This window comes from Poecilia latipinna, unplaced genomic scaffold (genome assembly GCF_001443285.1).
Source record: "Poecilia latipinna isolate Pla-1442-1.1 unplaced genomic scaffold, P_latipinna-1.0 Scaffold1094, whole genome shotgun sequence".
NCBI classification, from domain to species: domain Eukaryota; kingdom Metazoa; phylum Chordata; class Actinopteri; order Cyprinodontiformes; family Poeciliidae; genus Poecilia; species Poecilia latipinna.
This window is the reverse complement of record NW_015113710.1, coordinates 96,002-113,567: the sequence shown is the minus strand read 5'-3', so window position 1 is coordinate 113,567 and position 17,566 is coordinate 96,002. Positions and strand designations below refer to the sequence as shown.

The 17,566-nt window shown below is 40.6% G+C and overlaps 1 protein-coding gene across 3 annotated transcripts in view; it reads right to left on the bottom strand.

The window, feature by feature from the left end:
• Positions 1 to 17,566, bottom strand: part of piezo1 (piezo type mechanosensitive ion channel component 1 (Er blood group)) — an 81,174-nt gene that overhangs the window by 30,032 nt on the left and 33,576 nt on the right. For all 3 annotated transcript variants that reach the window (XM_015052199.1, XM_015052200.1, XM_015052201.1), the window contains exons 10-30: positions 16,966 to 17,069; positions 16,366 to 16,445; positions 15,532 to 15,712; positions 14,326 to 14,431; positions 13,236 to 13,417; positions 10,133 to 10,281; positions 9,849 to 10,007; positions 8,935 to 9,044; positions 8,335 to 8,498; positions 7,082 to 7,258; positions 6,851 to 6,976; positions 6,423 to 6,623; positions 6,120 to 6,324; positions 5,178 to 5,282; positions 4,182 to 4,338; positions 3,848 to 4,091; positions 2,800 to 2,896; positions 1,793 to 1,958; positions 1,328 to 1,417; positions 1,055 to 1,170; positions 876 to 944 (exon numbers count right to left, since the gene is read on the bottom strand). In XM_015052199.1, the coding sequence (XP_014907685.1) occupies positions 876 to 944; positions 1,055 to 1,170; positions 1,328 to 1,417; positions 1,793 to 1,958; positions 2,800 to 2,896; positions 3,848 to 4,091; positions 4,182 to 4,338; positions 5,178 to 5,282; positions 6,120 to 6,324; positions 6,423 to 6,623; positions 6,851 to 6,976; positions 7,082 to 7,258; positions 8,335 to 8,498; positions 8,935 to 9,044; positions 9,849 to 10,007; positions 10,133 to 10,281; positions 13,236 to 13,417; positions 14,326 to 14,431; positions 15,532 to 15,712; positions 16,366 to 16,445; positions 16,966 to 17,069 (2,988 nt within the window). The remainder of the gene's footprint in view (positions 1 to 875; positions 945 to 1,054; positions 1,171 to 1,327; positions 1,418 to 1,792; positions 1,959 to 2,799; positions 2,897 to 3,847; positions 4,092 to 4,181; positions 4,339 to 5,177; positions 5,283 to 6,119; positions 6,325 to 6,422; positions 6,624 to 6,850; positions 6,977 to 7,081; positions 7,259 to 8,334; positions 8,499 to 8,934; positions 9,045 to 9,848; positions 10,008 to 10,132; positions 10,282 to 13,235; positions 13,418 to 14,325; positions 14,432 to 15,531; positions 15,713 to 16,365; positions 16,446 to 16,965; positions 17,070 to 17,566) is intronic.

Here is a 17,566-nt window from a genome sequence, read left to right as displayed (position 1 = left end):
CTGTTTAATCCGTTGTTAACATGTCGTAACCTGTTTTTCCGAGCCACCTTTAAACACAATATGAGCGCTATGACACTTGCACTGGGTTCATGTGCGACAGCGAAGGAGACCTGCTGCTGCTGGGCAGAGCTACGCAGGTGTGTTAGGATCATGGCAGCAAACCAGCAAAACGCAAAGAACTTTTCACAGTTTTTCCCCCAAACTAAACGACTGTTGAGTGAACCTGTTGGATGCAGGTAAAGTTAGCTAAAAGATGACTAGTTAATATCAATACAGCACCTTAAGCTTGTTAACAAGTAGCTTGGAGGATACTGGTGTTGTTGTCTATGTTCAGCTACAATTCATTTTGCCCCCCAAAAAGTTGACCCCCCCCTGTTGTTCATCTGGAGCCGGGGCTCAGTATAACAGGGAGTCTGTAAGAATCCACCTCCCACCCCTTCGCTCGCACACATTGTTCAACCAGACAGCTATTTGTAAGCCATAGGGGGGGCCCAGAAAAAGTTTGGGAACCACTGATGTAGATTATGAAGCGCTTTGGTCAACTTCTAAATGTGCTATAAAAATAAAGTTGACATTGACATTGAATACATTCTGCATTCATCTCGCTGTTTTATGGACTCAGGTCAGAACTTTGAACACTGTTTGAACTTCTACAGATCGAAATATTTGTCCTTTCTTCTTAATATTAATTCTTAATAACTCAAGGTGGAGATTGGAAACGAATGAAAGAAATTGAAAACCAGTTCTAAAGTTTGAGCCAATTCACAATCATGCGCCAATATTTATCATATAAAATAAATGCAGCAAAGGTTCAGTCTGTGGATGAATACTTTTGCGAGCTGCCATATCAGTCTCAGTGAAAACGGAGACAGTACCTCCTGCATGGTCGATCCACGGCTGGTACCAGTTTCTCTTCTTAGACTTCTTCTTGTCTTTCTGGGACTCTGGAGGGAAAGATTTACATGAGATTAAACCCATTCAAAAGAATGAAACTAGTGACGCTGTTTACAGAAGGAACAACATGAAGGACATGGAAGTGGTGGACTACATTTACCAGCTTCAGAGGAGTGGTCAGTGCTGCTTGAGGTGGCTTCCTGGGTTTCCGTGGACACGTCAATGCTTTTCTGTCCATCCTTGTACTTTTGCTGCTTGGAGCGAATCCTCTGCATGCTGGGAGGAGAAAGAGAAAACAAAAGGAGGAAGATGAGAAGGGACAAAAGACAGGACGTTTTAGTATCAAGACCTTTTTAGTTTGCACTTCCAAAACTCCTGCTGAGCTTCATATAATTTTAAAATCAATTTGTTATTTAATGAAGAGAAAACTCACGATTTTTTGAGCTGCGACAGTGATTTCTTTTCGATCTGTTGGTGAAACTTAACATTCTTCATGATGCTGGCTCTGAAGAGCTCAAACCCTCTGAGAGTCAGAAAAAAACCCCACGTTGGTTACATTTCTTACACATTCACAGAAAATAATGACAACAAAAACAAATAAACAACTGAGAGTTCATAGTGAAGTTAAATCCTGCTAGTAAGAACACATTCTGAAGGATTGACAAACTTTAAACTCTAATGAACATTTAATGCTGGAACCTGGAAGACATTTTAAATATAAACAAAACAGAAACAACAAATAAAATGGATCTCTGTAAACCATATTGCTCTTCAAAAAATATGAAAAGGTTCAAATGGTAGAAATGCTTTAGTCAGGCCCTGTGTGTTCAACTGTTTAAATCCACGACTCTAGTGTGTGTTGAATGGAAAACTGTTCTCGGTTCACGCTGCGCTTCACCTCGACGCCTGCTTGGCAAACGCCTGCAGCTCTGTTGTCACATGCAGGAAGTAGAAACTGAGGAAGACTCTCCTCTGCAGCAGGAGGCAGAGCAGACACAAGCTGTCCCACAAAATGCCCGCTTCCTCCACTGGCAGACTGCAAGTGTCGCCGCTCACCGCAGCAGCTGGGAGAAGGAAAAAAAACAACAAAAAACACAGAGAATATGGAGAAAATAATCAGGAATCTGTCAGATTAATGCAAAACAGAAAGAACCTGTTTCAAATAAGACTTAGACATGTAATTCAGTGATTAGTTATTTTCTAAATCCTCAATTCTCCCTGAGGCTCAATATTTTTTCATATGAGTTCTAACTTTCATGCTGTCTGGTTACAGCAGAGGTTCCCAAACTTTTTCTCCTGGGCCCCCCCAGTGGTTTCCAAACTATTTCTGGGGCCCCCCCTATGGCTTACAAATAGCTGTCTGGTTGAACAATGTGTGTGAGCGAAGGGGTGGGGGGTGGATTCTTAGAGACTCCCTGTTATACTGAGCCCCGGCACAAACAAGGGGGAGGGGGGAACCAACTTTTTTGGGGGCAAAATGAATCGTAGCTGAACATAGACAACAACACCAGTATCCTCCAAGCTACTTGTTAACAAGCTTAAGGTGCTGTATTGATATTAACTAGTCATCTTTTAGCTAACTTTACCTGCATCCAACAGCATGACTCAACAGTCGTTTAGTTTGGGGGAAAAAACTGTGAAAAGTTCTTTGCGTTTTGCTGGTTTGCTGCCATGATTCTAACACACCTGCGTAGCTCTGCCCCGGCTATTCTAAGGTAAAAACCCAGCGCATACAGCATTCATGTTTTTTTTACTTTTCATCCAGACGGCTTCCCGTGCCCCCCCTGCAATGGGACAGCGCCCCCCCAGGGGGCGCGCCCCACAGTTTGGGAACCTCTGGGTTACAGTATAAATGACAAAATGTTTATCACCGTAACGACATGAGGTGATAAATGAAGGACTTACGATCATAATATCCTTTAACTGTGCAGACCAGGCTGAAGAGCTGAATCACCCAACAGAACCTCGCCTGCATCTCAGACACAAACACACAGGCCAGGATCTGCAACACACACACACACACACACACACACACACACACACACACACACACACACACACACACACACACACACACACACGCACAGAGAGAGAGAGAGAGAGAGAGACCGAGAAAGAAAGTAAACTTAATTCAGTTTTTATGACAGATTCTGAAAGGATGATGTATGAACAAACTCTCAGTTTGCAGAGCAGGTCAGTGCTTTGACTGCATGCATTGGAGATTTTCTTCATTGTATATTTTTGATACAGAATGACTGTAAATTAATTACTTGACTTCAGTGCTCCCACTGTCTATTTAATTCAATATTTTTTCATCAGGAAAAACACAGCGAGGGGCCACATAGAGCAGCTAACAGACATATCACAACAAACTTAAGAACTAAACCAGTGGATGGGATCAGTTAGCTGTAATTCAAATGAATTATTTTTAATCAACCAGCTTGCAGAACAGCTGAGATGACTGCTGATGCATATTCAGCACACAAAAATCATATTACATGTCCTTTACTGCCATCTAGTGATCAGAATGTGAATGTCATGGTTTTACAAGAAGTGACTGAAACACTGTTAATGATGGAACAGAAGATTATTTTGTAAATCGGTTTCAAAGTCATGTTTGGCTATAGACCCCAAAAATGAGTTTCATTAATATTTTAATAATAATAATAATAGCACTATCTCCAAGTATGCCTGATGTCACTAATTTGCATCATACCTACATTTTTCTCTTGCATACAGTAGCATGACATGAACAACCTCCAGGTAATTCAGTATCTGCTTAACACCAATAACAAATAATTGTCAATATCTTCCTGTTTTTCCAAGGTTAGGGGATAATGCTAATAATTCTAGTAAATTCAGGCAATAAAGTGATACATTTCACAAACTTAAAAGTTAACAAAAAATCTCTCTAAACAGGGTAGACAAGGAGCAAACCAGAAGCTTCACTCACAGATAAGGCATTCTTAGATATGATGACGGCCACGTTGTAGATGATGAGACAGTCCCACAGCATCAGGCGGACTCTGGATGGCTTGACTAGCAGCTTGGTTCCAAACAGCAGGAAAAAGAAGGAGGCGATCAGATAACCCAGTCCGAACACGGAGATCCGGGTGGCGCCTGTGATGAACACCATGGACAGCACGAACCAGAAGAAGTACCGAAACACCAGAACCTTCACCATGTCCAGATAACTCCTGCAGGGGGCGCAAGGCGTCACGTCACAGCAGATCCAGAGAAGTGTTTCCATTTGTGAACACCAAGTACAATAAACAAATACGCTCTACCTGCAGTTGATGAAGTTAGGCGCTGGGTTAAAGAGCTGGCCCTCCATTGGATCGGGCTCATCGGTGTTCTCTCCTGCTTGGACCATCCACTCCTCCTGCTTCTCACACTCAAACACCTTCCACTGTTGGGACGCACACATCAGCAGCAGGAAGTCCGCTGTGAACAGAAACTAGGCGTGACCCTCGTCCTCCTCATCCTCGTCATCATCAACCTGGAACACTGGTCTACTTCTAACAGATTCAGCACATGAACACTGAGAAAACTCTGAAGAATTACACACATCTTAAGGTTAACGCTGAGGTATATAACTTTTATAAAGAATACATTTTTTGTATATTTGTTAAAACTGTCATGTTGTGACAGAATCTTATGACACTCCCGGTCAGAAATAACCAATCAGAGTCAGAAGGAGGGTCTTAGCGCCGTCACTCAACCTCATGCACTCGCTGCTAAATGTGCTGATGGCAGAGAAACAACAGCAAAACCGTTTATCCGCCGTCATTGGTGGCTATGCGGACCAGCATTAGAATTCACAACAGGGTCTGCTGGTAGGGAAAAGTTAGTGGTAGCAGCGAGCAATGTTGGGAGAGGGGGAGGGGGGTGATCAGCGCTACACAAGATTATGATTGACAGTGCTAAAGCCTGCTGCTTGACTCAGATTGGTCAATCAGTGCTAACCAGTTCTTCTAGTTAGCACTGGAAGAACTGGGAGGAGCGGAGGAACTCGATTTTTTTCAGAAATTATCTGTCTCATTCCATACTGTGATGACATAGTGACAGTTTCAACAAACATGTAAAAAAAAACTTTTTTTTGTTAAAGTTGCATACCGGACCTTTAAGGACTTTTGTACAGAAATAATCGGAATAACTGCTCAATTCACAATTACCATCAGCCATTAAAAGCATAAGCAAAGCAAAGAAATGCTGCTTAAATGGGATTAAACTCTATGATTTGCTCAGATATCAGTCATTCCACACAGAGGCACCAAACTGACCCATCAAGTTTTTGGAGTTGGGCACGGTGTAGAAGTCGGGCAGATAGATCCATTTAATGAGCGCTGAGCTCATCAACAGCTGGTTGTTCCACCTCCAAGGGTAATCTGCAGAGACACACAGGGAACAGGAGAAAAGGTCAAATCTACCAGACTTCAGAGATTATAGCTGGCGGTTTCTGGTTCTGATACCCAGTACCAGAGTCTGGTTCAGATCAAAGTCCCAGACTAAACTCAACTCCCAGCTCCTGCTGATGATCTACTGTCTGGGATTTTATGCTGCATTCAGACAGCTGGCAGAGGGAAATTTGGAGGGTAAAAAAATTATCCACCCTCTGACAGAGGTTCAGAAAAAAACAGAGAATCACAATTTCTAGACTCTCCATTTTGAATTGATTCAAAATGCTCAAGAATTGATTTTAGTCAGTGGCCCACCATGTTTTAGAGTTAAAAAATGTTTAAAGTTGACAGGAACTTTTAAAATATCACCAAAATATTCCAGTGTTATTGGAAAACATTATGAACAATACCTGAACATCAACTATAAAGTCTTCAAAAAAGGCAAATAGGTATAATAAATATCGATCTTTTTCATTTCAATTGTTTTATCCTTATTAAAGTGTCCTGCATTTTTTTTTCTGTGACTTGTCACTTTATTTGCTGAAGTTGCAAGTATGTGGAGTCCGGAAGTGGTTACAGAGTTCCAGTGAAATAAAAATCTCAGTCTCTGTATGTGGTCACATACTGACACATACATACTGCTTCAAACAATTTCACCGAAATGACTCTTCGGTGAAATTATTATTCACTGTTACTGGTGAATAAAAATATCTAGAATACATAAACAAACTATTCTTAGCCTGGTGGGACACAAGTAAAGCCTTATTATAAAATCCATCCTGACATGAGCAGAACTATCCATTCTTCCATCCTCGGAGCACTCACCTATGCAGAGAGCAGGAGGAATGCCCACACACAGCAGGTACTGGTAGATCATGAATATGGACAGGAAGAGGCAGTACTTGGGCCAGATCTTGGCTATCGCTGCTCGTCGGCGCCTAACCAGCAGGGCCACCATCCAGCAGCCATGGATTATGACTAAAAAGTTCATCCGCTGACCAATCACATTCACCGTCATCAGAAAGCATATCTTTTTGTAGGAAAAAGGGGAGAGTTAAAAGAATTAAAACGCAATTGAAGCGTAACAGAACTGCAGTGCAGTGAAAATGTGATGCGATAATGGCCCACCTCCAACCCAAACTTGTAGAAGGAGTAGTTGAGCAGGTACTTCAAGCACGGAATGAGGCCGTTGTCCAAAGTGTCTCTCTTTGCAGATGGGAAGAGAGTCGGTATGACAGGAGGGGATCGCAGGAGCTGCCGATAGTGGTGAACTTGGTGACGATACACCGTAGCCTCAAACACCAGCAGCATCAGCACGATCAGATGATTCTGGAACAAACATATGACAAGCAAAGCATGTCAGAATGACATCCAATGTTTGATCTTCTATTTTAGGCTGGAAGATGGGCGTTTTGGAAATGTTTTCATTCACACAGACGAAGAGACAGAGAGATTGTGCTTTAAGCACAGATCAGAGGAAGGATCTGATCTAATAGTGATTATTTAAAGAATTAATAAATCCACAACACAACAGAATCAGTTACAGGGAAACTTACCTTGCTGTACCCCAAAGCAGTCGCATCTTTCCTTATGCCAAACCACTTGGCTGGATCTATAGGCTCCTTGTAAAGCGTGGAGTTCATCATCTCCTCTAGTTGGAGGTTGGTTGTGTTTGTTAGCGGCTATCAGAGATTAAAAACACACAGCAACATACGCAACTTACAGCTAAAGCTTCAACAAAGAACAAAACCGACGCCAGGTTTCATTGGAGCCGAGGTGCGTCTTACCATGCTACAGTTGCGAGAGTACTCCGTGGGGTTGACCACACTAAGTTGATACAGCATCTTACAGACGATGATGACACACACCCAGACCGTGGACAGGCATGACGCCATGGGCCTGAAGCGGCTAAACGGCATCGCCAGAGACCACAACACCACCAGGACCAGGTTCATCACCGATGGCTTCAGACGGGACAAGAACGACGGCAGAGGTTACATCACACTGTCCAACAGGAATCAAAACTTTAACATAATTTATATGTATTAGAATACACAAGTTCCCTGCATGGAATAAAAATACAACAAAATTTTACAAACAACAGCTGGATGTGCAAGTTTTCATTTATTTTGGATTCCTTCACATGCTAGCACTGTGAAACCCACACCTATAAAACTGTTAGTAAGCTGCACCCTCAGCTGGCACTTACTGTAGCCATCAACAAGATGTGACAGAATTCTGTGTAAATATTTGACCAATCTTCTCGGCATTAGAAGTTGGTTTTACGACATAAGACTAACTTTTATCAGTAGCCCACAAATTTGAAATCGGGTTGACTTTGACGAGGCCCTTCTAGAAGTGCAAAGTTAGCCCAGGTTATCTTCAGGAAAATGAGGTCTGATGTGTGTTTGGGATCATCATTCTGTTGGAGCATCCAACTGTGACATTCTTCTGTTAGTCCTTGGCAAAAGTGTTTGAATAAATACCAGTGTGTACAAACTCAAATGCACTCAGATAAGGGTTATCACTCTGAGGGAAAGCCACTTAATGCAGCATCAGGTAGCATGACTCCAGTTAAAAACCCTGAAACAGCTTACATTCTTAAGCTACATTCCTCTACATATTTGCTGCTGGCGTCACTCAGTGAGTGCACCTGACCTGACCACGGTTGTGCAACAGCTTTCAGGTAAAGAGGAGGCACTTCTAGGTATGGGAGGGGAAATCCAAACTGCCTTGTTCTTGCGCTAAAATACATATTTTCACAATCCTATCATCATACAGCACTCCCTTTTGTCGGTAACGGAGACGACGTGTATAGTAAACACTTGCACTTCCTTACATGGTCACTAGAGGTCGCCTAATGTTGCCGAGTCGAAATCCTCCATAAACAAACTGATTGAGTCAGTTTGGAGTGAAGATAGACTCCAAGTATTATTTATGAGCACAGCTAACCTCACTGACATCTCCGGGCCACACAGAAGCATGATTTACAGCCTTTACTACAACATGTTCTCATAACTGTCGCTCTCTATATATTTACCTCTTCAAGTGCAACCCACACGGAGAAAAAGGCCACCATTTTGAGGATGTGAAGCTCCAGAATCCTCCAAAGGAACCCCTGGACTTTAGTAAGGATGTCGGTGAACTTCCTGGACAGAACCAGAATCCTGTCCATCACCAGGCCCCACTTAGTGGGAACCAACTCTGGAATGAGAGAGAAACTACGTTAAATACTGAGAGTCCTCACAGACAGGTCAGAGACGATCAACCATCACGCCAGGATGTGAATTTGGTGATTATTTATTTAGCAGAAAAATATGGTTCAGTCATTCTAATCATAGATTCCAAGGTCATTTATACATCCACACCAATATGATAACTGTAAAATAAAAAAGTACAGTTTAGCTCCAGTTGGTAATAGGTTTTCTAGCCTAAGCTAAACTGTATCTGTTATGAAGAAAGTTATTTATAGTTCAGATACCTGGATTTTACCCGGCAACTGTACCAATGATGTGAATACCAGTATAAAAATGTCTTTCATATGTGGAGATTATACCAATCCTAAATGCATAGACCCATACTATAGCATAATAGCATGCTGATTTACATACATACACAAAGAAAAAATTATAGTATTCACCTTCATCTTCGGATTTTTCATCATTGTCTGCCACCAGTTCTTCTTCTTCCTCAGGGTTTACCCTCACATCATCAACACCGACTTCCTCTCTTCTTTCTTTATTCTTCTTCCTGGAGGCAGAAGATCTTATTTAAAAGATGTCTGATTGGTCAGGAGGACCAAACATAACGGTTCAAGCCACACTCGGCCATTATAACTCCAAGTTGAGTCGGTAACAAAAAAAGGAAGATCTTGAAGCAAGGTAAACCCTTTAAAATTTTTGTCTCTTGTTGTTTGTCTGTGGTGCATCATCTACAGCTTATGTGTCAAACTCATGTCAAATCCAGCTCTGCCCTCTAGACTCCAGAGAGACGAACTGAACCTTCAAGACAGCAGTTGTGTGCTTAACTATTATTTGATTGATCATATCAAAGAAATTTGTACTGCCAAATGACATTCATTTTTCCCTCCATTTTTCCCCAATTCAGCAATAGCAAAATTTCACGCAAAATCAACAGCACTTTTTTTGCAGCAATGTGTAATTGTACTGCAAATGTTCTGCAAAAACATTTGATTCAAGTCACTGAAATTAATGTAAATAACATAATTGCGAAATCAAAAAAACATTCTCAATACAAAGACTGCAGTTGTATGTCTGCGCATGGTGAATTTTTGTTCTTCATTCAGAGAAGTTAGTCATAGTGGGAAGAGAATCCAGAAATTTTACAGAATTAAGAGTAGTGATACTTAATAAAAATATTACTCAAGTAAAAGTACAAAGTACACCTTGGTAAACTAACACAATTTTTGTCAAAAAGTTGGTCAAGTAAATATGACTCGGTAACAGTAGCCAGTTAATTCCAACTCTTTCTACAACATATAACACTGCACACGGAGAGGTCCAGGAAAGGCAGGAGGGCTGCAGCAGTGTGTACCTGTGTTTGGGGGTAACATGTTCCAGGTCTGTGATCTTCATGAAGGGCTTGTGGAAGTAGTGCAGCTGCAGGATGCAGGCCAGCAGGAAGAAACCCGGGATGAGGATGCTGGAGAAGAGCTCTGACAGAGCGAACGTCTCCAGGCCGACAGCCGCCAGCCTGCAACCAGCAGAACATCCATTGCATCAGCTGAGACCTTACTGGATTAGTCCCAAGACTCTAGATCTAAACTCAAATGATGACCAGTAGCTGGGAGTATACAGCTCTGGAGTTTAAACACATACTGTCCATCTGTGAAACCAGTGAGGTTTTTCCAGTATTCGGGAAAGTCTTCAAACTGGTATGTGTAAATGGAGATGAGCACCAGCATGGTGTAGGCCACCACCAGCCACCAGAAGAGCTTCAGCAGATGTCTCCACAGAGAGTAGTACACCTGCAGAATGGGAACGAGGATTTGGTTAGGAGGTGGAGGCAATGCCAGAGGAAACGAGTCTGGTTTCACCTCAGCATCAGAATAAAACCTTCTAAAAACAAGTTCTATAAAAATCTGCTTATGTCTCCAAAAGTAAGATTTGTGAATGAACCCAAAACATCTTCTCTGATCAAATCCAGACAGCTGCTTCCTTCCAGACCACAGCCTGACTCCAGCCTGATAGCAAATATATATATCTATATGTAAATAACTACCGCTCAACTCAAATAAATAAACTGTCGTTCTCCTCTACATAGATTTTACTAACCCCATTTTTTTTTATTTCAAACATGATAGCTGTATAAAAATCACACACATGAACAAGGAATGCAAAAGACACATTTTTTTGTACCACAATAATCTTAACATGCTTGAAAAGGAAATGGAAGAAGTAAGAAACTTATGAACTCCTGCCCCATACACTCATACAATATTTTCAGATAGACCCTCATTAATAAATCTAATAAAAAATAATTTTAAAAAAGACATACATTAATTAAATCTTCCATTTTATCTTTTTTTAATGGATTAAATAAGTTAATTTTTGCTCAACTAAATGTTATGACTTTAATGTAACCATTATGTTACAAGGAACAATAATTCAGAATCAGTTTTCAAAGCAGGGCCCTCCAGAAACGCTCATAAATAAAAGCTTAAAACCAGATCAAACTACAACACAGAACATCACACAAGTAAATAAAGAAAAAATAAAGATATGTGTATGAATGACTGCATACCAGAGAGGCAGGGTGTGTATATATATATGAGTGTATACAGGTTAGAGTAACTAGGGTGGGTAAGCAGCAGCAGGGGCTTTCAGGTGAGTTCAGGGGCCTGGAGCCAATCAGAACGGTCTGATGTGAGGCTCAGTTCAACCTTCTGACATTGTTGATTATTTATAAAGTTTTAACTGTGGACTAATAAGTAGTTAGTCAATTAATTGCATGATAAATTGAAATGAGCTTGATCATCTCCATTTTAATGATTGATATTTTTGAAGGGAAAATTTGTTTACACAAACATCATAATCAATTTTATTTATGTTTTTAGTTGTGTTTTTTTTATTTCCATTTTATTTAGATGTTTGTTTTTTGTGTGTTTTATTTGGGAATATTTAAAATGTCTACCAGTGCCAGTGTTATATGTTCCTTAAAACATTAAAGTTTATTGATCTTTAAGAGGGTGAACATGCATTAGTATGCCATTATCACTATATTACTTGAAAATGGTCTCAAAACAGGTCTGCTATGAACATTATGAAACGTAGACTCTAGATTGAAGCACTTCAATATTGCTCAGGTCTTCCTCCAACCTGTTATCCCAGTAAACATGAGTGTGTGCATGTGTGGGTGTGTGTGTGTGTGTGTGTGTGTGTGTGTGTGTGTGTGTAAGGCTGGGGAGGGGAAGGGTGGAGAGGTTACAGTTTGATGAGCGAAGCATGCAAACCACATAGATGACACAACAAATTCCCTTTACTCACATTATGATCAAGATGCCATCAATAATAACAGTCTGGCAGCAGAAACAGTGAAGAGAGGAATAAAAGCGACAGCATGTGTGACTAGAAAAACACAACAACCTTTCTCATAGATGTTGATTTTTATTTTTAATGCTCCGGCAGTCAAGCGCTTGCCTTCCTCTTCTTCATTTCTTGCCTTTGTGATGTATTTTTATAGCTGCTCTTCTGGGAATATTCTGTTTTTCATCACTTTTGGGGAACTCAGCCAAAATGTTTTCTTTCTTTTTATTGACTCTTGCAAAATGCAGACCATACAGATTTTATATTAACGCTGCAATAAACCAGAATAATGTCTGAAGTCCAGAGGATGAATAAATGTGCAAATTCACAATAGACTTAGTCAGTTTCAATTTACTTGTTGTCCTTTATAGAAAATGAAGGAAAATATTTATAGTTACAAAACAAAAACAAAAACTATAATGCAATTAAAGGAAGGAAAAGTAACAAATTTGGAGCCAATCAACTCCGCTACATTTGTGTTTGTGCAACAACAATTTTAATTTGTGCTGCTTTTGCTTTGAAATTATTGATTATGACCTCTGGAAGCTTTTTTTTAATATCTTTAAAGTGATAGCAACACAAATCAAATGTTTTACTGCACAGATGTTTGACACCAATTTAACTAGATTTAAAGAACGCCACTCAGGTCCAGTCATAAGCTCAGGCCTGTCACAATAAACAATAAATCAATTAATTGCATCATAAATTAAAATAATCTCAATCATTTTCATTTGCTTGATTTATCGTTTTTTCTTTTGTCTTTCATTTTTACCAAAAACTGAATGATAAAAGTATTCGGTCTGGTCTCAATTAGCCTCTTTTGAAAGATAGTAAACAGAAACGTCATAATTCATTTTATTTGTTGTTTCTGTTGTTTGCTTTATTTATTTTTTTATTTTCAAATGTCTTCCAGCTCCAGTGTTTAAATGGTCATTAGAATTTAATAGAATTTTATTGATCCTTGAGAACATGTTTTTGCATTATCGTGCCATTATTACATGAAAATGGTCTCAAAACAACAATATTATAATTTATCGCAATAAGTTGTGGGACAATTTATCATCTAACAAATTTGTTATTGTGACAGGCCTAATAACGTCTCTTATTTGTCTTCTTGAATATGTAAATATTACAACATATTTACAACATATGCAACATGTTGTAAATATGTTGCATAAATTAAATAACCACCACAAAAAATAACATAAAATAAAATACACCACCAAAATATATATATTATACATTTATGAGTACAGCTAAGAGCCATATGAAAATCTGCCACTGCATATTCACCACATACACAAGTTTAAAAAGCCCAGTAGCCTCATCAGAAACTGTGAAGACAGAATATTTGATATGTTAAAAACAAACAAACAAACAAAAAAAGCGTTCATACCTGGTAGAGGCAGAGGCAGAGCAGGAAGAGCAGCATGTAGATGATCTTGTAAGCAACTAGTTTTCCAGCAAAGGAGACCATGATGAACATCCCTCCACAAACATAGATCCAGTATTTGGCATAGCAGCTCATCACCATGCCTCCCAGAACCTTCAGCACCGATTCACTACCAGCGCCCAGTTCTGAGAAAGACGGGAGAGTCCAGATACAAAGAGGCGACGGAAGGTAAACAACCAGCAAAAAGTAAATCCTCAAGAAACAGTTTATTTGTAATGGGAGGAATGCTTGGGGGGAAACTGTAACAGCACACATCGTCACTCATGATGCAGCTATGCATTTAAGATGATGTGCAACAATCCAGCTCCCCAGCAGGGCCAGCCCAAGGCTGAATGGGGCCTCAAGAGAAGTCTACTTTGGGGGCCTACTTCCAGTTCAGAGCATAAACCACCACTAACAAGAGTTTCAATGCAAAATTAAACTGGGAGAGAGGGCTAATTTGCATAGCATTAACTATTTTACAAAGATTTAATTTCTTAGCCTTAAAAATGTAAAGTGGCAATCTGCATAGACAGCCTACACTGGCCGATTGCACTGCTCCAGAGGTGAATATTCCAAGAACTGCAAAAACACAAAATCTCACCAAGTATTTTCAATCCAGCTTCTATCTAGTACAACTATCTTAGAACACCTGAAATAAGACAAAACTAATTTACAAATAACTTTTCAGCAATATATCCGAGCTTGTTTTAAGTCAATAACTCCTTAATATTGATGAAACATTACAAGTTCCATGACATATTATTTCACTTATGACAAGAAACCTTTCCAGTGTTATAAGTGAAATAATCTGACAATGGAGCATTTACTTTTTCATCAATATTAAGGAATTATTGACTACAAGCTCCCTATGGTTTGCTGTAGAGTAAAAATGTAAGTTACTTTTGTCTTATTTTGAGTGTATGAAGGTATTTGCCATAGAAACTAGACCAAAATTTCTTTGCAAGATTTTGTGTTTTTGCAGTGAGGAGACACAGAAACACAAATAGGCGTTGTGCAGGTGTGCAGGGTTTGTTTCCAGAATCGTTGTTACCTTTTGTAGTGACTTCCTGTAGGGGCGTAGACATTTTGCTCTTCCTCCTGAAATTCTCCTTCACTGACTGACGTACCAGCAGCCAGAAGGTCAAGGTAAACAGCAGCTGGGAAGAGAAACAGGGAAATGATGGATCAACATTAAATAAAAAGATCAATGAATAAATATTTCACCAATTAAAAACAGTCATTAAAATTTCTCTGCTGACCAGTGTAAGTACTGAAGGTCTGGAGTTTAAATTAGGGAATAATAATACACTGTGAGATGGGGACCAGCCCAGACTTTTGAGGTTTAACTAATTGTGGAGAATGGCCGAATAATAATCACTTTTATAACAACAGTCTTACCTCAAAGGCTGAAAAATCCCTTGTCTAATGATAGACACATCTTTGTTCTACTTGAATTGTCATCTTTGTGCCCATATTGGTTTATTCTTGCAGGAGCTCCTCTCTAGGAACTATACTGTATCAGGAAGTGTTGCATTATAATGTGGCACAGCTAGATATTAAATAAAATCCTCATGTATCCACTTCCTGTGCTTGACAAGCCTCATGGGAAACATCAAAAGAGGCAGAATTATGTGGGAGTTTTTCTGCAATAATCCAAGAGCACAGAAAAATTCCCCCATACCGAATTATGTGTTTTGTAGAAACACAGTGCCATTTTATAGCACAGTCAAGTAACTATGTTACCTTAAGTTGTTATAACCCTCTATACAGTATATCAAATGTGACTTGAAAGAATTTTAACTTTGTAATCTAACACCTTGAAATTTGGACTACGTCTCTTTAAAAACTTTTTCTGCTCTTTCTGAAACTCCGCTTCTCTATTAACCCTTTAACGTTTATACCAGTGTTGCACTGAGAAGTAGCTTGTGTAATGAGCTCAGCTGATTAGCAGTTTCAACATATATTTGCTAATTGCTGCTGACTAGTCTGAAGGAGCTGAGAGGGGGAGTGCTGCTCTGTGAGGTAGAAACTCGGAAACTGTCCATGAAGGTGTTTTGCATAATTGAATGGTTGCCATGGAGATTAAAGGATTTCTCAAACATGCATGAAGGAATCAAAGGAACGCTCCAGATATATTTTTGACATTATAACAAAATTTAAATTCGATTCAACATAATTCTGCCCCTTTAAGGTGCAGGTTCTGCTTTATCTGCCAGCCAGAACGTAGAACTGTTCTTCGGCTCGACTCACACCTTACCATAGCTCCCAGTCTGAGGCAGGGATACTGGGCTCTGTCCAGGCCCAGCTGTCTGAGGCTCATGGTCCCCACCTTGGTGGGCAGGATGGACTCCAGCTCCATGGCCCAGACGTACTGCAGACAGCACAAAGCCAGGCCGTAGAGCAGGATGAACGGAGAGCACAGTGTGGCTGCATGGCGTCTGCATAAATGAGACAAACTCAGCTGAAACAGAAGCTTTATGCAGGTTCAGACACAAACAAAACACACTGGAATACTTTGAAAATATAAACTTAACATTCATTTTAGGCAGGTATAAGATTTGAAAACCTAACATGAAAGCATAAAACTTTTTTAAGACGTCAGAAAGATAATTTTTTAAAATCTAATTTAGGAAAAAAATGGTAAATGGCCTACAGTTGTACCATTATCAATTCTAGGGACTCAAGAGCAGCTTCCACTACATCCAGTCATTCACCCATTCACACACACACTCATGGTGATGAGCTACAGTAGCCACAGCTACAGTGTGGCAGAAGGGAGTTGTCAGCAGGCAAGTAAGGTGACATGCCTTGTCCAAGGACACGACAGAGACGAACAGAGTGAGGGTTTGAAGCAGCAACCCACCGGTTACAGAACAAAACCCAACTTCCTGAGCCACCATCTGTTTCAGCAGAACAGCTAACACATGTTTCATTATGCAATAACAACACACCACGGGACAAAACGTACCACCACACAACAGTGCGGCTAATAAACAGAAGGTCAAACAGCCAAATCACATAAAAATCTATTCAGTTTATCAGGAACCCAGCTATGTGTGGAAGAGGCCCGAGTCCCGGGTGTCGTTGGTACCTGGAGCGCAGCATCCAGATGAGACACGCCCACAGCAGTAGAACAAACGTCAGCCAGCTGTGGTAGGTGATGCTCCACACCTAGACGACACAAAACAGGCTGAGTAAGAACCACACACTGGGTCAGCATGAGCCAGAGGGAAGGGACAGCTAGGCCAGTGTTCTGTGGAGACACTCGTTCAGCGTATTCAGTAAGAAAACCTGGTCAGTATGAATACAACACCCCTTAGAATAAATAAATGGTCTGCTTTTAAAAGTACTGAAATAGTTGAATCAAATGTGTCAGAGGTTTAGAGGTTTCTACAGTACAAATCTGAAATGTTTCTATATGAAAGCCACTTGATTTGGTCTGGGTTGCTCTCTGACCAGCTGTTAGCTTAGCACAACAGACCAAAGCTGAGGTCATTACGTTGTGTTACCTACTGCAGGTAAGATACTAACAGCTCATTACCGCTCCACAGAACAGCAGAGAGAGCCAAACTGTCCCTTTAAAGATTCAAACCGTCACAATAACGAATCAACAACCCTGACGCCTGCACTGTTCTCCACATCATTAGCTAAGATCAATGCTACGGCGGTGTTAGTGAGACGTCATGGTTACCATCATGGCTATGAGAGCACAGACATAACTCTGCTGCATGACCACCCGTCCCAGCAGGAAGAACGGGCTCTCGCTCAGCTGTCCCCCGGGGGTCGCAGTGACACCTGCAACAAGAGAACAGGGGGCGTTAGCATGATGTGGGGGCTGCTGGACTTCAGAACTACTCTAGAGGGAGTGGTAGCTGATGACATGAGCCATCACAACAGGATCCACTGGGTTCATCTGGCCAACAGATTCAGTTCTGTCTAATGCCTCCTGTCACCATCAGTCACTGTCAGTCAGCAGCCTGCCTGAAACATAATGATGGATCTGCAGTGGAGCTGCAGCATCCTGCCAGACACATTACACACAGGCTGGTGGGATCAGTTTAGAGGAGCTGACTGGATTTATTGGCTCTGAAGATCTGTAACGAACTGTCAGTATGAATAATTCCACCCTGGGTGAGGGGGGGTTTGGGTGTGATACCTTGTTGTCCAGTGTGGGACCAGTGGAGCACAGCTCAGCTTATAAGGCCAGGATAGAAACTGGTGAAGCCACTTGGTGACTAGTAACACAGAGATGTTCCAGTTTCCAGTCTTCATCAAATGTTTTAGTGATTTAA